Source organism: Osmia lignaria, chromosome 9, assembly GCF_051020975.1.
Source record: "Osmia lignaria lignaria isolate PbOS001 chromosome 9, iyOsmLign1, whole genome shotgun sequence".
Taxonomy (NCBI): domain Eukaryota; kingdom Metazoa; phylum Arthropoda; class Insecta; order Hymenoptera; family Megachilidae; genus Osmia; species Osmia lignaria.
This window is the reverse complement of record NC_135040.1, coordinates 6502731-6529762: the sequence shown is the minus strand read 5'-3', so window position 1 is coordinate 6529762 and position 27032 is coordinate 6502731. Positions and strand designations below refer to the sequence as shown.

Sequence of the window (27032 nt, the reverse complement as noted above, 5' to 3'; positions counted from 1 at the left end):
TATTATAAGCTGATGAACTATTAGTAATTAAAATGAATTAATTTTTTTTTAAATTGAATTTTCAGATGGTGGAGCAGAACCTTTGTCAACCCAACATATGATTTGGAGTTAAAATTGAATTTTGAAGTAATTTTCTAAATTAACGAATTAATTTAATAAATAATTATTTATTCACCATTGAGTGTCCATTCATCTGGTCCGTCGGTGTCTTCGACTCGAAAGTCGTCGATGCTTCTTCTGTATGTGTCATAATCATGTTCCCTTCTCGAATTGATCGTATCGAAAATAAATCACTTTCCAATCAGCTTCACACATTTCCGTCCTCACATTTTCAAAAAACGAAGCCTTGTTTCCCAGACGCTCTTAATTTATCAAGTATCATGAAGCGTCATAAGACGTTGATTGTCTCTGAATGAAATCGATCGGTCCTTTATATCATTCGAAGAACAGCTCAATCCACGAGTACTATCACTCTGGTATCATTAAAAGAACTCATTTCCATCAACAAACTTGATCACCTTATTTATCAGTCTCAACAACCGACAAAGTTCAGACTCAGAGATGTGTCAAAGTCACCTCTGCATTTGAGTATAGGAATTTATCACAACGTCCATGTTACAATTTTTCAAATTATCAAAAAATTAATTATTTCAGGCTCTTTAAATGTCATTACATCGATCATCTTCACTGTTACTTCAATAATTTTTTTCACTTTGTAATATTCTTTATCTTCTTAGAAACAATGTTAATTATGCAGTCTATCATATGTCCAAAGTTCCTTCAGTGGGAGAGACGCAAAAGCTCTTCAAAAAATTGTTCTATTTTCAAAATATTAAAATTCACGTATCTCGTCGTACAACCACTAACAAAGTGTGTAAAAGTTTCACATGTAAAATTATTTCACTGACAAAAAGAAGAACTTGTTGTTGTTCGCATAAACGGTTCGGTCGTAAAAATTTCGACGACAGTTCAAAATCCAAGTATCGCAAATTTCTCGATTGCAGCACTGAGATTCAATGGTGGTAGAAATAATTGATTTTTAATAAATGCTCCTTTGGGATGGTTTTAGTTCGATCGTAAACGAGACACTTTTCACGTTTTCCAAAGGCTGGGTTTCAGTGAACATGAAAGGCAGAATGATTTTTCGAAAAACGGAGGTGCAACAGAGCAGAGGCAGAAAAGAAGCCGGCACGACCGGCCGGCTTACACACACTGACTTCTAACTGGTCGAGCTAGTAGGTGACTGCAGGGACCCCTTCCATAACGCATAGCAACTGCTCATAAAACGACTGATAAGTTCTTGTACTCTGTTAGGATCGACAGATCGTCCTGAGGGCGGTAAACGATTGGTCCCAAGATCTCTTGATACTGTATAATTACTTTTACAAACAAATTAAACGATATACCGCCATATAGGGTTAATCCACATAAGCGCCATTTTGGGTAAAACGCTTTCGAAATTTAAAGTGATTCTTTTTTCTATTTTTTAACAATATTTCATTTGGTGGTTATAGAAATGTTGTTCAATTATTATTAGTTCTTTATATTTTATAAGAATGCCAATTTTTATTCTGCTCTTTTCTGAATTTTATAGACAGAATTTTATTAATTTTTATAGCTTATGTATATAGTTACTTTATTATTGCAGTTTTAATACGAATTCTGATAAGTGTTTTCGAATTTTTTTTCTGAGTTACTGCGATACCGATTTTAATAAACTGGTACATTTTATGTACTGTAGATTATATTTCTTTTTGTAATATATAAATCTTCTTCATTTTTATTGAGTTTTATGAATCAATTATTATCTTGAGAGCTTCTGTACGATTTTTTTATTCATTTATATATAATAATTTTCTTTATAAAAACATTATCCACCAAAATTATATATATATTAATTTTTAACCCCTTGAGATCCTTTTTAATTGATAAACTTGTTCCAATAATTGAAATTTATTTTAAATAAAATTGAATAGCTCTTAATCGTAAAACGGGACAAAAATGGAAAAATTATATTCAACATTTTTTCTGGCATAATAAATGGAAGGCTTATAATAACAAGGCACCTTGCAAAGTGGAGCTTAAAGCTGCAGACCCTCTTAGAGCTCCCCTTAATCCAGCACTGGGACCATGCACTGGCATATGCAGTGGTCATTGTTACTACTCCGATTATCAGATAACTTAGAAACTGACTGGAAAAATCCATTATCTAGATATTTATTTTTTGCAGCACCGGATTAAGAGGAGGTCCAAGGGAGACTACAGCCCTGCGCCCCACTTTGCAGGGGATCCCCTTCTAAGCCTTCCATTTACTACATCAAAAAATATTGAACGAAATTTTGTCCACCAGGGGAGTCCTCGGAGCTTTCATAGCCCCGGGGCACCAGAATTGTTAATCCAATTCTGATTTCTTGCAAATTTATTTAAAAAGTCAATTTTCGCCAAAAATATTGAAGCTGACAATTTTCTTTCACGTTTAACCGAAATACCTATAGAGATATACCGAAACGAAATGAGGCGAACGGTTCTGAAATTGGCAGGTCACGAAAAGAAATCAGCACAGTGATTTGATGCGTCGTCGGCTAGTCGTAAATCAACAGGGGGATGCAATATTATTAAATTATGCCCTAGCTGAATTCCTGCTATTAAGGAGTGCAACTCCTATCGATCTTATCGGCCGATTTCATCGATCTTATCGGGCGACAGTACGAAACGCCTACGCGTTTGTAATCACGGCTTAACTGTACGCGACCTACGCCACAGGCGCGCCGTACCTAGGCAACCTCGTTTTTCAAGCTACGTAAAAAGAGAAAACACCGGGCCGACTCGAGCCGCAAATAATGAAATGAGGCATAAATGCAGTCTCCAGAATGCCTACCTCCCGGCGGCTCAGTCGGATCCATGAAAGGAAAGTGCAAGATATTCGACCATGTCTATCTGGTTTAACAAGTTCGAAATCTTGGAAGTCAGATCGACGGGAATTAATCGTTCAATAGTAAATGGTGTTGCTCTGTGATAATTTGACAACGATCAATACAAAGTGCAATAATTTTAACGCGTTTACTGTCATGAAAACGTTACCGAAGGATTTCATTGAGCACCTAGTATTTTTATTTCATAACAAATTTTGTTTATTATTTTTATAATTATGTTAGTGATATTATCTATGATTGCAAATACTTAATACAAATATTTCTAATTAAAGTAGTATTTAGTTATTTATTTATTGATATCTCAATTAACCCTTCGGTTCAATTACATAAAATTAATATTCTGATTAGTAGATCAGATATTTATTGTAACCAAAATCTTGTAAGTATTAAACCCTTTCTTTAAAATTTGACATTAGGAAATCAATAAATTTATAATAAAATAATAAAATTTTCAATATTAAAATATTAACGAATCTTACTACAATTTATCTTTATTCTCTCTTTTTTTTACCAAAATATTTTTATCACTTCTGAAAATAATTACAATTTAACGACTTTAACAATAAATACTACTGATCCATAAATAAAATAGGGGTTCTAAATAAAAAAATAGCTTGCTTCGTTCTACATGTGTCACTTCAGAAATCGTACAACTGTTATTTGTTTGACCTGTTTTTCGCCACAGACAAAAATACTACTGTAAGTAAGGCAGTTCCAAAAGATACGTTCTATATAAAAAAAGAAAAATTCATAACCCACGATTATTGAATAATAAATTTGTTCTAACTCGATCATTCCTGTTCCAGGCCATTACTTAACAAAAAACGTCATATAGTAAATAAAAAACGAATCTAGATAACGATAAGAAAATTTACTTGAGAATTATATTTCATTCATTTCTAAGCTTATCATAATAGATATGTGATAAGAATCGACCTAAATACAATTCGCAACCGAGATAAGATTAAAGATACGCAAACTGTCTGCTTTTGACTTAATCGCGATTCATAAGCTGCTAATTATAACATTTTCTGAATTATTAGAAAGAAAGATCAGAAATATCATTGAAAGTTTCTACTTTTCTAAATAATTGTTGCCCAGAATAAACGTTCAAGAGACAATTCGAAATTTTCTTCATTGCTACTTAAATTATTGACCGCACGTGGTCATTAGTACTCATTAAGCTTGATTTTCTGCTCCATCCCCCTCATTCTGTGTTGATTGAATCTATTTACCGCGTCAACTAACATAATGAAACATTTATAATGATTAAGAGAAAGAGGAAACAGAGAATATTGAATGAGATAATTAACATTATCATTTCTTCTCGATGCAAAGCGAATTTATCGATCTTCATCGATAATAACTTTTCTCCACAGTGTTGCCTTACAATAGTCTGGAGAGATCTTAGGAAACACATAGACACATTGACCTAGATAAGACTTCAAGAAAGAGCAACTATTCTTAGGATGCACGAGTGGGTGCCAAATATCTTAGAAACTGGCAAATGATTAAATTCATAGTGAATCAAAAAAATAGTTTCATTTTTTTCTAAAATATATCCCGTGATCCTTTGATGACACATAGTGTAGTCCACGAGTAATGATACAACACGAAGATATTCATTTTTATGAAGTTTCAAATCAATTATGCTAATGTCTTATATTTCCAGTTACGCTATTCGTCAGGTTTTGATAAACGAGTCTCACGACCTTAACTGCAACTACTATATAAGTGGTCGTGCCATTGGTGACACACCTTATGAGCAGGAAAATAAATAAGAAGCCGTAATGGCATATACACAGATTATTTCGTTGTCTCAGACTAGTCTGTACACGGTATTTGCGCGGACGATCGTTGTGTACGGTTGACATGAATTATCTTTATTGCGCTTCTCGTTCTCCTTGTTCACCGAGCACCCACGACACGAACAGTTGAGACGATGATCAGGGAGCAATGAGCAACGATATTTCGAGGCCTTACTATAGCGATGTCGTTTCCTTCGTCTGACCTAACTTACTTTTATTTCCCCTCGAATCAGGTTCAAGATTCCGGTTCCGTGGATTTCCCATTCTCTTCGGAATTTGTACTCGCAAAATATTTATTTCTTTCTTTTTTTACCAACAATAAACATTTGAAATTAAGTATACCTAATCACATTTTTTTGGTATAACGAAATTCGAAACAAAATTTTAAAATAGTAGTTTGATTATTTTTGTAATCTGAAATTAATAATTATTTTCACCGCAATAGCGGATGTAATCAAATTTTGCTACTGAAATAAATGATGGTTATCTGTCAATAAAGAATTTTTATATTATATCTTTTAGGTATTTCAGACGTATTTTTTATCGATTGAAAGCATCGAGTATGTACATGTAATCATACATAATCAGATACTCAAACACTTGACTTTATACATCTTCTTGATCGTTAATTTGACATTTTTATAACAATAAGAAAATGGTAATGAAATATTAGATAAAAAATAGTGCAATACTATTTTAGAACTTTACACGTTACTATAAAAAATAATAGCTTTTCAATAAATAACTAATTAAATAAACAAATTTACTTTTCGTAATAGCTATTTAAATATCAATGCGAATAAAAATTGTATTATTACCAACTACTAAAATTGGATTACATTTAATCAACACCAGCGCCGTATTAAGAGGGGCTCGAAGAGGAGCCACAGCACTGGGCCCCTCTTTGCAGGAGTCCCCTGTCTAAACCTTCCATTTACTATGTCAAAAAATACTGAATTAAATCTTTTTTTACCTTTGCTGATTAAGTAGATTATAGTGATTATAAAACATATAGAAAAAAAGACTAAAACTGACACAGTAAATCTTTCATTTAAAAAGTATTGAATAATATTAAAATAAAAATAACGAAAATTTAATAATATTCAAGTCGATTTGAATCGAGATAACAGGACAATATCTTAAGATATTTTATTTGAACCAATTTAATAAACTCAATAATAAGAAATAAAATATCCTGTGTTCTAATATTCTCGTAATGAATAAATACTTCTCGATTGCGATTTGTCGCAATAAAAATGATAACACACTGATTGTCGAAAGAATGTTGTATAGATTAGATACATACCTAATGATAAATTACTGTGTAATATGATTGATTTATTTCGATTATGTCTGTCACAACTACCTACGTAATTATTTACTCATACAGTGTTAGGGCCAATAAAGAAAATTGAAATATTTAAAACACTAATTATTAAAATTAAGCTTCACTTTTTTTGCCTAAAATCCCATCGCAATTTTTATGCAATTATTAAGTCATTTTTTGGCATATTACTGCTTTATTGAAATCATAAATTTGCAATTCCTTGAAATATTACTTTCTCTATGCAACTAATTTTAGTTCAAATATCATTACATATTTCCTAGATGTGAATCAAAACTGACCTAAGGTTCGCCATTCAAGGCTTAAAACCTAGTAGACATACAGAAGCTCAAAGATAAACATGAAACTAACTGATTAATTGGAATAGCTTTTGAAATGCTCCAGAGCACTGCTACGTTCTTCCGTTCGATACGATCACTTGGTTGCCAGAGGCAAGGGTAAGTGACCAAACAAAATCACACCAGTTTCAATGGACAAGAGACTACGTATCGCGAATACTATACAGGGTGTCCCATACAACTGGGCCAAATTATATCTCCAAAATGAAAATATATTATGAAGAAAAATGAGATAGTGTCGAAAAAAGAATCATCTAATCAAAGTGCTGACATTGGAAGTGGAGGGTTTCAAAGATTTCAAGACAAATTTTGTTGCTATAAATGAAACTATGTACTCTTCAATATGCCAATCAAAGTATATTTTTATTCTCTACAAAAAAAGTATTAAGGTAATTGGGTCGAAAATTAATTAAATTGAAATTAAGTTGACTTTGATAATTCGATACAGTTTAATTTTGCCTAATGACACTTTTCCCTACCTTTCATCATTTTAGAAATATAAGAAAGCCCAATTGCGTGGAACACCCTGTATACATGTAATATCTAAATTTCATGCATAAGCTGCATGAACAGTTACAATTCATCGGAACGAACAGCCGGCTTGCAACAGGCCGAGACAAAGACCCGTTGTCGATAGTCGTATAAATTATTGTTAACTTCTACGAGCAATAAATATTAATCCAGCGTGGCACAAGTGTTTCCGCAATATGATTTAACCGCCGTAGCAATTGACGCTTCGCGAAACTCGGGAATAGCGAGGCGATTTACAGGTGAAAAATGTATACTTGCATAAAACGCGAAATAGAACGACGAATGGACCATATTTATAGAAACAAATAAATCGAAATGTCAACGGCCTTTCGTTGATAGTCTGCTTTATCGAGTCAAGATAAATTACCAGTTATAATTTGCTTGGAAGCAAGTACGCTGTACTTTATCTGTCACGCGAGATGCGTGAATCATCTAATTTTAAAACGAATTATAAAAATGAGGCTATGCTCGCCCATTAAAGAATTTTCTGATAAGAAGTTATGTCAGATAGGACAGAAATAAATCATTATCAACATAGTGGCCGTTTTGTGCTTAAAATAATTTTATATGCTGTTATTAACAATGTTAAGCGTGTCGTTTCATATGTAACCTTTTTGAATTTTTAAATTCGATGTGAAATTTGCTTTGGCACACGAATTATTATTAAAATAGAACATTTACGAAATTATAATACCCATCTGAATTAATGATGTGTAAAAATCTATTACTACAAATAAGCCTAATATTATATTCTTTGTAATGCATATTTGCTTTACAATTAGCCCCTGAAATTGTCTAGAAATCCGATTTTGAATATTCCACCTACCATGGAAGATCATAAGCACATAATAAATAATCTAGAGTGTATTTTATTAACGCTTAAAAGAATTTTAATAAAAACTTTACTTTTGGCAAATAATGCTGAATTAAGTGATATACGGTGCTGTTCGTATTTTTACAACTTCCCTATTTGTCAAATAATTCATCGATAGACATAAAATCTTACCTTGACCCAACTCGAATATCTCGTCTCCTGTAACAGAAGAAAACACACAATTAGTGTAATGTATAATTTGTATAAAATTAACTGCTCTCCCCTTCCCCCCAAAATAAGACGTAATCTCTACAAAATTGTTGAAATTAATAAACAAATTTCTTAGCTCTCAAAATTTTGTCTCGATAGAAATAAATTGCCCCCATGCCATTCTCCCAAAAAACATTCTAATTACCTCAATGACTGCAATATTTCAAATACCAGTAATCTTTCAAGTATTCCCATTAAATTTCTATCGTCCAGCTATCATCGTTAAATAGATCAACATTCGCAGTACGATTTAAAAGAAATATCCCGAAAGCAACAAGAGAGCCAACTATACATCTGAACTGCGTCATAAAATGAGCAAAAGCGTAATCGTTTTCTTTAAACGACTCACTAAAAAGGCATTCCTCAGGATAATACGCACGCGAGGATGCGTTCTACTCGTATCGTTCGTCCTCGTTAATAGAGGAAGGGATTCCGAGAACAACGGTTAGCGTGAAACGAAACGATTTCCTCCGGGAAAATCGAAGAGTTACCGCGTGTCATAGGATCGTGCATGACGTTACTTTACGACAGAATCTTAAAACTGGTCCGTGGCTGCATACGAATACACGATATAATTGTGATTGCAAAAAGAAATGAGGGAAGCAAAAGGAAAAGGAGAGGGAATAAAGCGAGAGACCGCGATCCTGTCAGGAGATGTTCGATCGGGAGCAACGACCAATCGTATTTTTCCCCGATGATTACGGCGAGCTTGGACGATTAATGATGGTTTAGCTCGTTGTTAATGCAACGCTGATAATCGTTCGCGGCATTGCAATTATGTTGTTACGCTTACGGGGACACCCGGTATATGATCAGTCGAGGGTGTGGTCTCAAGGCGAAAAGAAAGCGAAGAAAAAAATCTCCTTCCTCTTTTAAGACGCATTATCGTGCGTAACGCATCGTATTTCAGCCTCACTGAGTGCGAGGGGCCCCAACCAGTATCTCCCGCGAAAATAAACGTCCGGTAATACGGACGCTTGTACACTCGCGGTCAAATCAGTCTCCCCCTAGGGAAAATGGCGATACAGGGGAAAAAGGAAATTCTCAGAATCTTGGTAATTTTCTACTATTTCGTCTACCATACGTTATCGTATGTTTTGTTTTCATTTGCACCGTATATATTACCGTATAAATATTTATTTCGATCAGAACGTCTTCGAACTTTGAGCGTAACCCCTGTATTTAATGTCAATTAATTTTCGAAATGCTATGCTTACGCATTTACTGTTGTCAACGGAAGAAACCCCTGGCCAATAAGGAAGTATCAGATACGATGGGTAGACGTCAGAGATGGCAAAAATCAGTAATTTTGCAATGTGTACATAATTTCAGGAATACCCGAGCAATAACACGAAAGATAATTAATATTAAAATTCTGATTATATTTATCTGCTTTGATAATGATTTTATTTTTTTAATAATGATTTGCAAATTTGCAAATTTATTTTTTCCTTTATTTCATTGATATGAAATGCAGTTCATTTATTATTTTATAAAACAATTATAATTTTAATAATTTTACATATCCCAAAAATAACAATTTTGCCGAAAATGATATCTGAGAGCTTGATTTAAGATACGCTACGAAATGACTTATTTCCAAATAGCAATTTACATTTAATAGAAGAAATTCAAATAGCAATGTGAAAGGTTGAATAAATAAATTACGAATACTTGAGGGTGGCCATTGAAGCGTTTAACAGGGCGAAAAATTCGATGGTTCCGGCGAAGATTCGTCAATTTCGCATGCAAACATCGAAGGAGCGACCGTAAGTCGAAGTCATTGGCCGTTGCAATATCTGCAACGTCTATGCACGTGCGTGCACCCGTGAGTGCATAAACGCGTTCGTACAAAACGCAATCTCGTCCGTTGATCCGATACTCTGAAACCTGCTACGTCAATGGGAGACGCACCGTACCCTTGTAATTGGTATTACTTATGGGAATTACCAGCTACCATAAATAACGAAAAATTAACTCGTCGACGAACAGCCGCGCCGCGAGGGAAACATAAGTGAAATACACCGAGCGTTTCGTTTAATTGGAGCAACTGGATAGTTCGATTAATTATTGCCTTCTACGCCGACCATCGGCCGAGAATAATTGAGAAACAGAGGTGAGATTCACGGCGATTGGTATGAAATATATCTAGAACCTGTATGTTCAGTCTCCTTGCTACGATTTTTCATACATCTATCAAACACGCGAGCTTCCTTTTACACTCTATAGTTTCATGCGCTCTATCCAGAAATAGATAAAATTGAGAAAAAAAATTCATACATAATTCCTTTTGTTTTTTTGCTTAATAATGACTTCATTTGTTAATAATGCATAGCGAAAAACTGAATCCATAGAATTTAATATTTTCAATCTGTATTTCAAGAGGAAGACTTATAAGACTTCGACTTTTGTACTACGTAGCCATAGATGAGATTATCACGCAATCGATGCATGACATCGTTCATAAATACATTACTTGTTTCTCCATTTACCTAACCAACGAAGAGCTAATTGAGGCCTCTGACTGAACATGCCGGTAATTAAAAGCTCTTGGGCTTAATTATTGTTACTCCTGTGGGTCAATGGGCATGCGCATCAATAGGACGAAGAATGTTAAGATACAACACATTATAGAGTCATATCAGAATTTATGTACATTATTATTTAGGTGCTAATAATGTTTATTGGGATAGAAATAAGCATAGGCGGTATGTTATTTTGCCTGCTATTATAATAAATCAATTCTTCATAATTTCCCTTATTCCCTTTTTGTACTTTTACATAATTAATTAAAATGTACATTAAAATAATAACAGTATTATGCAATAATTTTCCAAATATAAAATAGGTATCTTATTTGAAAAATTATGAATTATTTTGTAATAAAAACAAAAGTATCTTATCTCTCTTCTGTTTTTCAATTAAAAATATGACAGTATAAACCATTCAAATACTTATACTAATATCATGTTAAATCACAACCCTTAAGTTTTTTCCATCCTTTTTTCTGGAAACGTGTTGTTCAACAGAGAAGAATGACCTCTTCCTGATGACCTTTCTAGAAGATACATAGGAAATCGAATGAAACGAATACATGGGAGGCTAGTGGGAGGAGCTCGCGCCTCAGGGTGACTTTCAGGAACTAACTAAGGTCCATCCGGGATACTGGATCGAACACAACCCTCTGTTTGAAGGTGACCTTTACTGACGTAGTTACAGACACGAATTGAAAAGACATGACAAAAACGCAATCAGCGGAAAATTGAGCTATATTTGATGAAATACGTCGAAGTAATTAACCCTCGGACAGCCGAGTCCTAAGACAATGATATCAAATTTAAACTTAATTTTATAGCGTTACGAAACCCTTTCGTTTGAAGATTGACAGATCTAGTTTTAATTGAAATTCTATTGAATGTGTCTGGTAGGTACATATGAATCACGATTGACCCAGAGCAGCTGTCCATAAATGAAATGCGTATCAAAGGCATTATTTAATGCCATTTTTTAATTCGTCTCAAAAATGACTCTTTGTATAGTGAGCAACAAAAAATAAATTTTATTTTACAACTACAGTATTATATTGCGAATAATTAAATAAGTAAGATAATTGTTAAAGCTTTTTAATTGTTTTTTATATTTTTCAAAATCACAAATTAATCGTACCTATTCACATTTATTTATAATTTTATATTCTAACTATGGATCTTATTACTTTCAAAACTGCACGTATTCGTTGTGAAATGCTATCCACTGTCTTCTAATCTCTGCCAGTAATCAGGTCTACTTTTTTCCCACTCTTCTTGCACTCTGGTTCACAGGTTATCAATGGATATTGGTGGTATGTGATACTCACAATGCAATCATCTTTCTCTTTTCTTTTTTTTTTTTTTCAAATAAACCCGCAAATGATTTTTATTGAATTTAAATCTCGAGTCTGTGCAAGCCAATCTAACATTGCAAATTATTCAACCAATCCTGTATTTATTCTGCTGGAAATCTTGGATTGATGATTTCCACCAGACTTATACATAAATCTTATCTTAAACCACTTCAAAAATGACAGAGTCAAATTTGAAAGTCATCAAGTCAAAGCTCATTCGAATCCTGTCAATTTATTTAGTGGATACGAGGATCCCTAACTATTCATTCAAGAGATCTTTCAATCCCGGAAAAATCTCAGAAAACCAGTATGTTCGATTTGACACGACATTTTCTACCACTGTCTAGTCGACAGAGAACCTGACAAATTGCATTCAACTTCCCGGATGATGTATGATATTCCATTGGCGTAAGGATTTTTTCTGGGATCGGCTAAGTCTCCTAGCTTTATTTAATGCTCCCAACCGGATGCCATCATAAGATGACAAACTTAATTTAATTCTATTAAATGTAGGAAGTGATGCTTCATTCGTCACTATTTAATTTTTTTCAATGACATATTTTTTTTCTATCTTATACCGTTTTAAAGCTATAGCTTGAATCGACTGTAAGGAACACCCTGTATATGGTTTTACGAGGAGGACTATTTGCATTCTGGGTCCCTCCTTACGCCAATGCTTGCAAAACCCTCGCATAACTTATCACGAATTTAAAGGTCGACGAAAGGCTGACACGATCAATCGGAACGACGTTACGCTGAATCGAGGTCATCGTTCGCACTTCTTTCACGATTCACCCCACGAACACGAGAACGAACTCACGCAGACGAGGGTCAGAGGTCAAAGTAAGGCCTACCTCAGCGACTCGGCCGCAAAGATCAAAGAATATGCTCGCTCCTTTTTATGTGTCGACAACCTGAACGCTAAGGATTTTGCCACGACCTTACACACCTGGACGTGGATCGTAGCCGGTCGGCAAGATACCAGCAAATTTTATTCTCCGTTATCGGTGCTCTACCATACGTTACTTTAAAGCTACTTAGGATCCTTAAGAGGAAATGTGTATATAAAGAAAAAAAAGTAGTTTTATTCATTTACTTTTCAGCCACGTCCAGAGCATTCTGGGTCTTAGGCATACAAATGAAAACCGATGCCATTTTATTTGATTTTTTTCATTAAATTAAAATAAGTCGAAGCAAGCAGATTCATTTATTTCATGCAATTATTTTACTTCACCTTTCATCACAAATAAAAATTAGTTAAGTTATGAATCAAATTTTAAGAAGAAATATTGAACTAGGGGGAAGGGCTCATTATACTTTTTACTCTATATAAAATAATACACACATGTGACACGTATTGTCCTATAGTGCATCAAAAATATCTGCACGGATGTATTTAGCTCAGCTGGGTCAAAGGGGTTAAAGCATGTAACACATGTAATTTCAGTGAACTTTGCATATTAATAAATATTATATATATTTAACTAAGTTTGTAAACAATAATTGCTTACACGAATGATTCCGTATTATTCAATGTCCTCGTAACATTTATAAAGAATGTAATTTTTATCTCAGACGCAGGCGAAATGATGTCAGCGAACGTTATAACTGAAAATTATCGTTATTATTGTTATTGCTATTGCTATCGCGTTCACTATCAACGTGTATTTTTTTTTTAACAAATTTATTATTATATACTGCGCACAAATTTTTTAATTTGTTAAAAATGGCACCGCTTAAGGACTCTCAAGTAAATATTTTGGTTCGGTAAACATTATAAGAAATTATATCTCGAATTATCGTTATGTAAGAATACGAGAACACGTGACAAAGTAATTAAATACTTTCGAGTTCCTTCGATACAACTTCATACAGAGGGGAACATCTGAATAACTCACTTGATTTAAAAGACAGCAGAAGATATAAAAAACCAATCTCACAAGGGAAGTTTAATACTTTAAAAATTATTTTAAACAAGAGGAAGTTCAGCGTGTACTGATAATGGCACACATGGTAGAGAATGAGTTAGTACCCATTTCAAAACATTGGACATGATCCAAAAATGGATTGATGAGTTCATTTCATCGAAAGACCAAGTTTGCTTTTAGACGCAATCAATAAGAGTCAAATATTATAGAATCACAGTGATTACATTTAAGATGGAATGTAAAACTTACAAATATGCATGGATTGTATAAAATAATGGAAACATTTTGTACATTAGAATCCGGTAGATTTAAATAAAATAGCTTTAAAAAAGTGCTTAAAGAAACATTTAAAAATAAAATTAGTGTAACAGGTGATGGGGAACTATTCCTTTTACTTTTTTTTTTTTTTTAATCAAACTGGATTATAATGTGCGAAGATGACTCTCTTACCATTATTTTAAATGGAAGTTTCCCTTTCTGTACTCTAATCACTCGTGCCCCACCTAACACTATATTTGGATCAATATTTCCATATCTCGACGAATTTATTATCAGGATGCCCGAATATTCTACTAAAGATAATTATCTACCAACAGGACCGAATTAAGACTATCAAATTATTAAATTATTAAATAAAATATTGTTTACGCTACCTCGTGTACTTCAATGTTCAGATAATATATGGTATTAAAATTTCAGGCACTATGTGAACATGTGGTTTCCCACGCGTAATTGCCATTTGGGGAAATTTGTAAGTTTACACCGTAACCGTTTTGATACGAGATTCTCGTTAGAGAGTTAATGAATGGTCAGGCTGCGAACGCCGACGTTGAAGTAAATTAACTGCTCATTCGTGGCTGAACATCAATTCCAATTTTTGTTGGAACACGCTGCGAAACACGCGCGAGAAACATTATACGGGTCTTACTAACCAACCAGTCTGTTATTCCCTAGAAAACTACGCTAATTGTCGATTATCAAGAAAGACCTATAGACCATTAGCGAAATCAGAATTTTACAGCAAATCTAATTAACTGAAAGTTAAAGTTATTTCACAGTTAGGGTAAAGTAACTGTGTTAGCAAAAGTTTAAATCTTATAAACTATGTCTCAATAATAATTCATACTTTTAAACTATAATTAATCGATCAGGATTAAATTAATCTGTAAAATATAAAATAAAAAATTAATTATAAAATTTATTCAATGATATCATCGATTGAATTGAATTGAATTAATCGCACGATAGAGATATTACAAAAAAAAAATTAACAATTTATTATTCTTTATAAATTGTTGAAAGCAAATACGAAAGTGAATTTTAAGAAAATTTAAAATAATTCTAAATAAATCACTTTGAAGATATGAAGACAATATTAAGTGAATACGTTCGTGATTGATAACATGGTAATACATCTTTTTATCAACTGAAGCTGGAAGCTTCTAACGTATATACTACTACGTCTTTAATTGTACGTCTTATCTGAAGGGAAGAATGTAAACATTAAGAACTTATAGACTGAGTGAGTAGATATAAAAAAAAGAATCACAAGAATTAAATAATTTTTAAAACAAATTTTTAAGCTTCTCCAGATTGTACTATTGGATAGAAGGAAGGTGCAAGCTGCATTTTGGATATACGAATTGCAAATCTACGACATGGCTTGAATGTTAAGGAAATAGAAAATCTCTAATCCTTTATTGTAAAATCTATTCTAAACACATCTTGGTTTATTAAAATCAATGATATAAGAAGAATACCAAATATTCCCATAGTAGAAAAGAACTTGGACATCTAGAAAAGTGTAGTTAATTGGATGAACAAATAGGAGCATTCGATAATGAAACAGTAAATTGTGTATGCTTATTGATAAATTGACAAATGCTTATTAGCGATAGTGTACACAGAAGATGAAGGAATGACACGCGGTCAGTACATGCTTATAATACCACGAAAGAACAACGAATATACGTTCTAATAGCTAGTCGATAAAACGATACCAGTAATATAAGAGAGGGAAGGACGTTTCCGCTTGTAACAGAAACAAATCGATCATCGGTTCATCCTCTTCTATATTTGAACATGTGTACTGAAACGTATTAACCTGTTGCTTTGTTCCTTACAATTTCGTGAAAATTACTTTTCACTTTTCTGTTTGATAAGAAAATTCTTATAAATTATATTTTCCATTAAACTGGCAGTAATAATTGTATTAAGAAAAGTTACATGCAACTAAATTCAGAAAGAGTACAGTACTGAGCATGGAGATTCTCCTAGGGAAAATGAAAAATTCGCCACTGCTCCCTGTATATAATACTTGAAAAATAGCAAGCATTACTTTTAAGAATAAGAATGTCACATAACATTTCCTGCTATCGGTTACATCAATTTGTTTGATACTCGAGAAAGCCCCTGTATCGAAACACAATATGTACGTTCACATCGGTAAAAGAAACGCGATACGAATCTGAAGCAATCGGTTACCTTTCTTCCACTTATGTTCAAAAGTGGATCGAAAATATGTGTCTATCCTTATACACATATACCTTATATTTTTAATAATTTGCATCAGTAACAAAATACAAAAACATAAAAATTTTTTTAACATATCAAAAAGAAGAATCTTAAATTCCTTATTTTAAATTAATTAGTATACGTGAAAAATAACGCGAAAATATGATAACGATAACAATAATCTTTTAAAAATAAATTTTCAATTAAGAAAATAAAGAAAAGTCACTGAATTAATTTGTACACCTAACACTATAAATACTTAAGAAATTGTTGATTTTATTTGACCCAATTGGGTAGCCATAAAATTATCAAAAATATTTAATAGATTATTCATATAAATATTAATTTGTATACTTAATACATTCAATTAAAGAAAAGAAGAAATATCACTGCATAATCGTAAAAAATATTTGTTAAAAGTTTCAATAATTTAACTCTTAATTACAATCAATTTTCGTTTCTATATTGTCGAAGATTGTTTCGAGAAACGAGAGGAAGAAAACATAATTTTTGCGATGAAAAGGACAAATCTGAGCGCAAATGGTCCGAGCGATTAGACAAGTTATCGAAAGTTGGAAATTCCACCATTCTCTGGTAATTCTGAACGAGGCATACATTGTTAATTTTAATTGGAATGCAAAAGCGAAAAAACGCGAAGGAGGAAAATCCAACAGTTTGAAATATGCGAATTTCAAGTAAACACGAATTCGTTCATCCATATTAAAAAATATTAGTTCGCAGTTGTACATTCGATGAACGAAATATTACAATATAAATACTTTTTGAATTCCACTCACGAAAATAATCATTGCATAATGTTAAAGTAATAGTGCACGCGAAAAGATACATCAATTTAATCACGAGCGCGTATCTTCTACCGCTATTTATAAGTCTACTTCTACAAAAGTACAACGTGACATATTTTTCGTCTATTTCGTAATAGATTTAATGTTGGTAGGTAATTAAATTAAATGTAATATGGGAATTATTCCAATGTAAAAATTTAATTATATAAACAGGTCGTCCCTAGCCAGGACCGAATTAAGATTTCTGGGGGCCCTGGGCTATCAAATTATCTAGATCTTCCTTGGCAGATAAACTTGGTTTAAAAATTGATATTCGTTCAAAATAAAATTAAATGTGCTTATTAATATTTTCTAACAAATCCAAGGGAAGGTTTATAATGGGGGAGGTTTATAATTTTTTTATTACCATTCCTCCCTAACCAGATTATTAAAATAAAATTCAAAAACTACACATCAATTAATCCATTAATCAATTTAAAAAAAAAAAAACTAGAAAAAATAATAGAAATAGTACGCTTTTCAAAGCTGATTTATCTCTTTTTAATTTAAATATTTGGACTTTTGGATGATATTTATTTCATCATTATATTATTAATTAAATTCTTTTTAAAGTGTAAACACATAAGCACGTAGGGATTTAATAGAGCAATATTTGTTTTGACACTTAATGGTAACTGAAGGCTGACCAATCAACCATGATTGCCTTGAATTACAGAGATGATACTACTGAACACTGCAACTGATATTTTATATTTGAACAACCCTTATATGAACAAATGATGGAATAATGGTCTCATGTGTTCCAATTAACCCTCGAAAGATGACAGCCAGGTCAGTCAGTGACCCATACCTACATGTATCGTATGTACATACACAGGTATCATTCACTAACGTTAAACACTTCGAAAGATTTTTATTTAATAAAAAATGATATCTAAAACAACAGTATAAAATTTAGAAAGTGAATTGAAAATTAATCTCTTGGATTAGCAATAATATTACCATTATCTGGGGGCAAAATAATATTACCTTTCCAGCCCATATGGCAACATTCATTTGAAATGTATCAGGAGATTAGGAATTCACAAAGTTTGATTTCTGAATAGAATGACAGTTTCGCTAACGCAATATAAATATATGTAAAACTTGTTCGCATTGCATCATATTCTCTTCATCGCATTCTCTTATCAATGAAGAAAAATTTGAAGTAGAAGGGGTTGACAGCATCAATGAACCTACAGAAAAGACCTGCAAGGTTTTAACCCTCAAACGGCGGACCATGAAGGGAGTCACGATTTTTAAATTTTCTACTGTTCCTTTACAAATATATGAAACCCTTTTGTTTAAAAATTATATTATATATTAAATTTTAGGTTACGTTTTGTATACCTTGTATACGTTTTGTAAATTTGGGTCACGATTGACCCAGGCTCCGCTGTTCAAGGGTTAAATGCCATGAAGGTCACCGAAGACCGGCACCACAAACTACGCGTACTCTAATAATAATTGAATGAAACCGATAGAATAATGTAAAGTAAGAAATAAAAAGCTTGTCATTTCAAATTTGAAAATTTTCTACTCCTATTCAATGCTTCTCATAACAAATCCCCAGTTTTAACTTCTCTCACGATAAACAATTTTCTAATGAATTGCGGAAGGGTTGAGAAACGTGCAAGTGAGCGCGTGCATCGCGACACTCACGGACTTTCCGCAAGGCGATCCTTTCGCTGTTGCCCCTTCCAAAGCGCCGAAGAACGAGATGCACTTCCGAGGACGACGCGGCTAGCACTCGAGGCCCTCAGCCGGAAGTACCGGTGTCCATCGACGGAAGCACGGTGTTTTCGCGCGAGAACGCGACACAAAAACGGTGAACGCGCGATTTTGCGTCGTTACGGAATAGGCAAGTATAGCCGAGATACCGAGCGCAGCGGTTCGGAGCTCCGGGTGGCCGTGCGTACGTCCGGCGTAAAAATGATGAGGACGGGCGTCGCTGCACGACCGCTGGCACAAGGGCGTCGAAGGTCGCAGCTGCGCGCCAAGCGACATACAGGTGCGTCCCTCTTTCGCGATACGCGCGATTTGGAAACAGCCACGAATCTCGGCTACAAGATGCGACCGTATCTCCGAGTCGACACCACGCGTTTCAACAGACGGGTATCAACGGAAGACGTCTAAATCCGGTCGACTTTCATGTACTGACATTTCAACGGAGGGCATTCACGCTAAAATCAACTACTAGTTGCTCTTTGTATACAATTTTCAGATTACGTATGTTCATATCATTTTGAACGCTGCATTGTAAGTTATGGAAGAATGAATTTTATTATTTAATAAAACAAAATTTTAAACAAAATTATCATTGATACTGTAAAATTTCTACCCTTGTCATAATTCCCCTCTCCCACCCCCTGCAGGATTTCCTGAATTCCTGGTCCACCCCGTAGACTTACGCGGCTTTCCAGGTTCCAGGATTTCCGGGATTCCCTGCCCCTATCGTAGTCCCCCCTAGGCTTCTGCTCCTCACCATAGGTGGTCCCGGGAAGAATGACAATGTAGGGGAGAAGACCCCATAGGTTTGTTACCCCCCACCAGTTACTTTCCCTGTAACGCCATTTCCCTAGAGAAGCTTAATACTGTGCTCAATACTGTACATATAGAGAGTATTGAACAAGCATCGCATTTACTCAGCATTTACACTAATTGATAGAGAATGAAAATCTAAACTAAAAATCCAATATCCTTTTTCCATACGATGCATATTTTTGCCGCAATTAATTATTGAAAATTAATGCGATTAGTCAATTAGCGTGGAACTTCAAGAGGAAACGATCTAACTGCAACTGGGAACTTCTTATTCTTCTAAGAGTAAAATTATTACATGAATTTATGGATACTATGTTAAAATTAAACAATATATGCAAGACACTGAACACTTTTAATAAAGCCAGGAAATCTAGCCCATCCTAGACAAAAATCCTAGATACGCACATGTCTTTAATAGATCACATATATTAAAAATATAATCCCAAAAACTATTTGTCCCCTTTTAAATTTCAAACCGATTGCATCACTGATCGCAAAGATTTCAGTTGTATCTATTTCATAGTATGTGCGTGCTATAGAGGAGGCAGCACCAGCTGGACTTCGAATTAAAGCTCTCCTGGCCAGTTTGAAGTACACATTCGTAAGTTTGCACACGATCATAAAGCTTAATGTTGCACATGCACGACGATGATGAGCCAGCAAAAAAATCCCTACAACAGCAACTGATGTAAAGCAGTTGCAGTTAGAACGCGGTGCGTGAAAGCGAGGCTTTTATCGTACATCTTCTAACGAAATTTCATTAGATTAATAGTGCAAGAATTTTTTAATTAATACGACGTTGGTACAGAAATTTAGTTATGTAATGGCTGTCAGCAGTAGTGACATCATACTGTGTCAAGAAAATTAAGTTTGTCAGTGAAAATATTTTTGGGGATCAAATTCGACAACTAAATTATAGAAAAATAGAAATAATAGTATATTACAATTGCATTTATTTAAAAAACCAAGTGATTTATCGTCTAAGTTAATTAAGAAAATTAATCATAAAAAAGAATTTAGTTTGTGAGTTGGATTTGTATGTTGATTTTATTTATTACCCTATTATATAATTCTAATGATTCTATAATAGTTAATTATTTTTAATAAATTGCATAGTGGAGAAACTAAATATCTTAATAATTACTTTAATAATAATTTATTTTGTGCAAACAGAAGTGACTAAAATAATTTGGCAACTAAATATTTGTATACTGTAAAACAAAAAAATTAAAAGTAATCTAATTAAATTTTTCCTTGCTTTGTTTTCTTCCAAAATAACCTTATAAATATTTATCGACATCTTTTTGTAAATTAAAAAAAAAATTAGTAAATTTAAAAAAAAATTTGAAATACGTAAATACTTAAATGCTGTTGACTATTTGATTAAACATTATTATTTTCTTCGATTGTATAATTATACTTATATGTGTGTAAAATACGCAATATTCTGATTACTACAATTAAACATCACGTCCTCAGATAATTCAAAAGAATAAATCCATTATAAAAACTTTCTCTAGATATCTAACTCACACATGTACAATTTTTACTTGCAGATATTGCATACCTTAACGCATGACAGCAGTATTCGATCACATAAACGTCTGATTATTTCCGACAATATATACACTATACTTATCATTGCTGTATCATATAACAAAATTTCAATCTATCTCAGCAGTAGCGTACTGCTCAACTAAGCAGTACAATAACTGCCACCCCAAAAAGAAATAACCGTCCTCTCTAAAAAAGCAAAACATAACACCAACAAAGCATAATCCCTACTAAAGCAAATCCATCCGTATTTGGCCATTTACACTGTCGCGTGAGACGCTCCGAAAATAACCTTTCTTAAAAGCTAACCTCAAATCTTGCTCTAACGACCAATCATCGTAGCCATAAAGTAATCCCCGAGAGTACAGCGTCATAGCGAAAAAACGTCGGGAATGAATTTCGAATTTTTACGTAGACAGGTCTAAATACAATACGAGCCTGCGCAAAAGAGAGGTTATCCGAAGAGTCGCCACGAGAGGCGCGGCGTCGCGGCGCGGCGTCGCGGCGCTCGCATGTGCCGCAGATTATGCCGCATTGCCACAAGCGTACAGAGCACCGGTCAGCCGACGATCGTATCGTCGGTACGAGAGACGAAAACGAAACGAATGAGTTCGCGAAGGGATTAAAAAAATCGGGGCGTCGGCACGATGCGCCGTCGCGGACGTCGACGACGATCAAACTTATGAGAAACGAGAACGTCGACAAAGAATAGTGGGAAAATACGGCTGCGTAAATACTGATCGACTTACCCGAAGGAAACGGAGTCCGCAGGATCATGAACGTCCGACGTTTGCCCGGTTTCATGTACCACTACAGGATGGTCACTCTCTTCCTGTTCTCCATTTTCCTCCTCGTCATCTACTTGCTTCTTCACTGGGGTATCATGTGCACGAATCTCGAGGCTTGGCGACACGTATCCAACGTGGTGAGTTCTTTTCAATCTTACACCGATGCAATCTTGACACTGTACCACGACATCACGCGTACACGGATCACAGAGGGTCCCCCGAACTGGTGAAACGAGGATAGAAAATGTGTTAGGGGTTGAGAGGTACACGCACGCGCCCTTGCGGCCTGCACGAAACTGACTGCCAGCCTTACCGAGTGCCAATTTCACGCGTATCCGTACGAAAGTCGAATCAAAACATTGCGTGCCTGAGTGCCTGCACTGCTTCTGTTTACACTGTTTCGACCATATTGTGTTGATCATAACTGCTGTGCTCGCAAGGGTTTTTTTTCGGAATTTGCTTTCGGAGTTTACTGATCTATTTATCTCTCTATAAATACGTCCATAAACATTATTTTCATCTTGTTTTCCAGAAAAATAGAACTCTTTTCATAGATCACAATTCTATAGATGTTGTTTGAAATCTTGGGATTGTGATTAATCGTTGATGAAGATATGCACAGAATTTTTAGGAACAATAATGAACATAATAAAAATCTTGTAATTTAGAAATATTATACAGTTATGACAAAATTTTCTAGTACATTTAATGATTAGATTTTTATTATTAAGTAGGAAAGAGAGAGACTGAGAGAGCCTAATGGTCTCTCCCCAAGATATCTTTTCAACTAATGAATTTTCGCACTAAGCACCTCAATACTTTTTCGTAGAGAATTAAAATGTATTTGTGATTGAACTAATTGTAAGCACTTTAAGAAACTTTGTTCCTAGGCTAATTATAAATTGATCAGTATTCTTCAACTGTAAACAACATTCATTGAACATGCATATACATAAATTCAATTTGTCGCGAATGGTTGCATCGAACGTAAGCTCAGTGTCACTACTCATTGTATTCGATCCACAGTATCGTATCAGAATATTAAGAATGAGACTGTTTACGTAATATATTATCCAGCTCACGCGAGGTCATGAAAAAGTACTGTTATTATTCTTCATACTAAATTATTGGTCATTTAATGTTTTTCCATTTGCAACATTAAATAAGACCAAAAGTAAAATCATACGCATTGATTAAACTTAAAAATAACATCAAGCAGTAACCATTTTATTGTTTATTTATTTTGTAATATTGATATATTTTTAAAAGCAATTTCAAATTATGTAATATGCACTTCTCGTTTCAACTTTGTTTTTGAATTTAAATATTCTGATGCTATATGTATACAATGCCATGAATGCAACGTATGGCACTGTCTAGACGAAATTTATTTCTCAACCTTGATGTCTTTAATATACTGCATCATCGTCACGAATCCTACTTAACTACTTAAAGCAAGAAGCCTCTGTAATTCTATTCAGCTGAATTTTAACCTTTGTACGTATTCCATAATTTAAAATAAAACATATTATCGACCAACAGTTTTAAATCATTACGTGAATTAAATTTAAAAAAAATAGAATCTTTCGAGAAAGATACAATCTTTGAATTTCATATTATTCCATGCTTCTTGTAGTAATTTTCAAAACTGTTCAAAATTGTGATTATAGGTATAATGTTTTTTAAATAATAAAAATGTTCAAGCCATGTCAGTGGTCAAACAATCAAAAATTGTTTTTTTTTCATAGTTTATTCATTACTTTTTTTATTTCTATTTATTCTCGACAACGTTTCCTGAAATTTTCGAAAATACTCAAAAAAAGATTTTTAATTAAACCATTGACCCTTTACTCCCAATTAACGCGGCCTTCTTTCCCTCTTTAACCTACTTTTCAGAAGAAGGTGCAATGGAAGAACTCTAGCCTCATTTTCATCGGTTTTCTGAAGCTTTAAGATTCCCTAATTCGATTTAACTATCAACGAAGATACCATTGTCTTTCTAATTTGCTAATTATGTATAAATATAAAATGAAAAGTAAAAATAAAATTTTAAATGATATTACGTCGAAGATATGTTACCTGATATACATTACAGCCCTCATCGTAAAACGGCTTTAACAGCTTTTCTGTCCCACTTCAATATCTTACGTAACTATTTTTACCGAAAAAGAATACTCGTAAAAGTGACATAAATCACATAGGAATTGAAGCATCGTGCAATATAGAGTAGGTACTTCATAAGAAGATATTTGTTTGGCGTCACGAGAAATGGGGAAAATTTCAAAATGGAATAACGATTTGAACGAATTAAATTGTGTCTTATAAAAGTGCTACGGTATTTGATCATAATTTTCATTTCAGTGTAGCACGCACAGAAAAGGGACTGCAATAGGAATTCTGTGCGAACCATTGTGCGCCGAAAGAGGAATTCACTCGCTCGCCTGTGAAACGCTCCATGCAGGCAAAGAAGCTGTATTTTCTGCCCATTGGGAGACAACTCGACTAATGTTCAAGGCGTCGAGGTTTACATTATTTTCATATTATTATATATTACCTGTTTTTCATAGCTGTAACATAACGAGATCGTAAATTAAAACATTCAGAAACAGCGTCGATTTATTTTACGATGTACAGACTAATATCCAATAATCGTTAACACGTTGATCCACTTCGGTAGATCTACCCTTAGGAGAGATTCAAAGAGATCGTAAAATCACTTAAGCGTGAAAGAACACGGTATCACTAAAACAAACCGCAGTATGCGGTTTTAAGTGCCGGCATCATCAAAGAATCGCTGCGTTCTAATGATTTAATTTACAACTCCTCCTTATCTCGACAGAACTGCATTTATTACCCGGGACCTGAAAGTCTTTAACTGATCAATACTTTTATCGTGAGAAGCTTAAACTGGTCAATACTTTCGTCGTGATTTTACTCTGTTGAGCGTGTCATCTTATGACGACAACCGTTCATTAGGTTTGTCGTCTTATGATGGCATGCATGCTAAGGGATAATACTATAAATTACAAAAATTTTAAAAACGACAATTTGGAAGAATTTTGAAGAACTAGAAAAATAATAAATATCAGTTCAAAGTTTTCTCCCGTAAACTTTGGAACCATCGTCCCTACATCACCATTTTCCCTAGGGAGGTCTACCATGCTCGGTGTTGTACCCATGGAATTCGGTTTCAGAACGAAGGCCCAGTCGGAGCAGTTCGAATCGCTATTCTGGACAGATATATCTGGCGCGAAGCACTACCCGTCTGAAACGGACTTCGGCACCATGATCAAAGATCTAGTTGTTAGCAAACTAAACGTGACACTGTCGCAGCATCAATTAGAGAGGCTGATGCGACTTCGTACGCATCGGGTCGAGACCGAGTCGACGAGACGACAGCTCGAGATGGAAAATCTCTGGCCGTTGTTACAGGAGAACGAGTATCTGATGAGCATCCTTTACGAGGACAGGGATATTTTTCCTCAGCTGATTGGCACGTGCGGAACCTTCTACGCGGTCGAGTACGTCAGGCCCATTGAAACACCCACGACGGTACTAGCGTTGTCCGATTCGAAACCGGAATGGGCAAAACGGCTGAAGCTGGCCGTGATGATCCTTGATTTGCTCGAGGAACTCGACACCAACTTCCCCGAGCCGATTCATTTGTGCGACGTTAAGATAAACCATTTTGGTTTGCCCCTCGGCGGGCAGAAGCTGAAATTCCTCGACCTAGATGCCGTGTTTCCTAGAACGATCATCAACCGTATCACGGCGGACAGGAAGAGCTGCGAGAAACACGAGGACTGCGACTTCTTCGACTGCAGGTCGTTTTGCTCGAAGAACAAGCGTTGCGAGTCCCCGGTCGCCAATAATAATTTACAAGTAATTCGACTGCTAGTTGTAACAGTTATTTTTATTTAATAAAGAAAATACTATTATTTAATCAATTTTTATGGAATTTCAGATCGTATGCGAAAAGATATTCCTCGGCTGGACTCTTTCAGGGACTATCATCATTCCTGGACTACTCATGTCAGAGCACACCACCAGCACATTGGCAGTACTTTTAAGGCAATGTGCAAATCCAGCTGGTGATGTCGAACATCTTCCACGTGCCGCGGTGTCGGATAGTTTAAAAACTCGATTATACAATATGCTACACGAAATGGAACAGGAAGTTGCTGCTTCCGTGTAAACCAGGCATTGCACATGAGATTGCCCTACGGGCGCCCGAGCGCGTCAGAGACAAAGATTTCTTAATAAATAAATTTACATGATAATTTTTGTTTTAAATAAGATAAATATTGTCCGAATTGAATAAGAAGCAATTATTTAAGTGAAATTGCTATTAATTTTATAGTCATCCTTTAAGAAAACAACTCGAGTCTGGCCGCCTCGGGCGACCGTTTTATTGTTTACTGTGCATGCCTGGTGTAGATATTTCAATTAGAGTACAAAGAAATCGCGAAAATCTAATGTTAAATTTTAAACAGCCAAATTTATTGGAATCTTATTACAGAATGATATTAGTAGATGGAAATATTAAGAACGATTCACGATTGTTTATGATTTTACTTCGAGAAAAATTTGTAATTCGTTTAATGTACAGTACCGAACATGGTAGACTTCCCCAGAGAAGCATACTCTCCGCGTAACCTACCCCATAGGTGACTCCAAAGAGAATGGCAATGTACGGTAGGGGGATTCCACATATATAGGTCTGTGGCTCCCCACCACTTGTGTGCAAATGTTTGCGCGGGAAACGTTTTTGCGGGAAAAACGAATTAAAGTATATTATTATTTAGTTATCGGATCAAGTATAGCGCAAATGTTTCCCGAATTTATATTTTATAAATTCGAAAAAAAACTCGAGAATCGAGTAAACTTTGTACTGTAAAAAAAAAATAACGAAATAAACGACCATTAGAGGCTAGTGA

At 34.4% G+C, this 27032-nt stretch overlaps 2 protein-coding genes across 8 annotated transcripts in view; one reads left to right on the top strand and one right to left on the bottom strand.

Moving 5' to 3' along the window:
* Window positions 1–22179, bottom strand: part of Gbs-76A (Glycogen binding subunit 76A) — a 63677-nt gene extending 41498 nt beyond the window's left edge. For 3 of the 7 annotated variants that reach the window (XR_013062719.1, XR_013062721.1, XR_013062720.1), the window contains exons 1-3: window positions 18872–19162; window positions 7962–7988; window positions 176–1274 (exon numbers count right to left, since the gene is read on the bottom strand). Coding sequence is in view for 2 of the 7 variants with exons in the window: in XM_034319894.2 (XP_034175785.2) it covers window positions 7962–7988; window positions 21321–21395 (102 nt within the window). In the remaining 5 variants the exon portion in view is untranslated. Of the gene's footprint in view, window positions 1–175; window positions 1275–7961; window positions 7989–18871; window positions 19163–21320; window positions 21529–22056 lie in introns of those variants that run through there. The other 4 variants (XM_034319923.2, XM_034319894.2, XM_034319914.2 and 1 more) reach the window with 4 other exon arrangements.
* Window positions 22083–27000, top strand: aln (divergent protein kinase domain 1C). Its single transcript, XM_034319988.2, has 4 exons — window positions 22083–22232; window positions 24457–24617; window positions 25290–25977; window positions 26060–27000. The coding sequence occupies exons 1-4, from the start codon at window positions 22083–22085 to the stop codon at window positions 26288–26290; spliced, it is 1230 nt and encodes a 409-aa protein (XP_034175879.2). The 3' UTR covers window positions 26291–27000.
* Window positions 27001–27032: the final 32 nt, after the last annotated feature.

Bases quoted from the DNA above. Each gene is read 5' to 3' on its own strand.
- aln (XM_034319988.2), top strand. From the start codon at position 22,083: ATGAACGTCCGACGTTTGCCCGGTTTCATGTACCACTACAGGATGGTC. The intron at 22,233-24,456 runs GTGAGTTCTTTT...TTTTCATTTCAG, and splicing joins GGCGACACGTATCCAACGTG to TGTAGCACGCACAGAAAAGG. The intron at 25,978-26,059 runs GTAATTCGACTG...ATGGAATTTCAG, and splicing joins TCGCCAATAATAATTTACAA to ATCGTATGCGAAAAGATATT.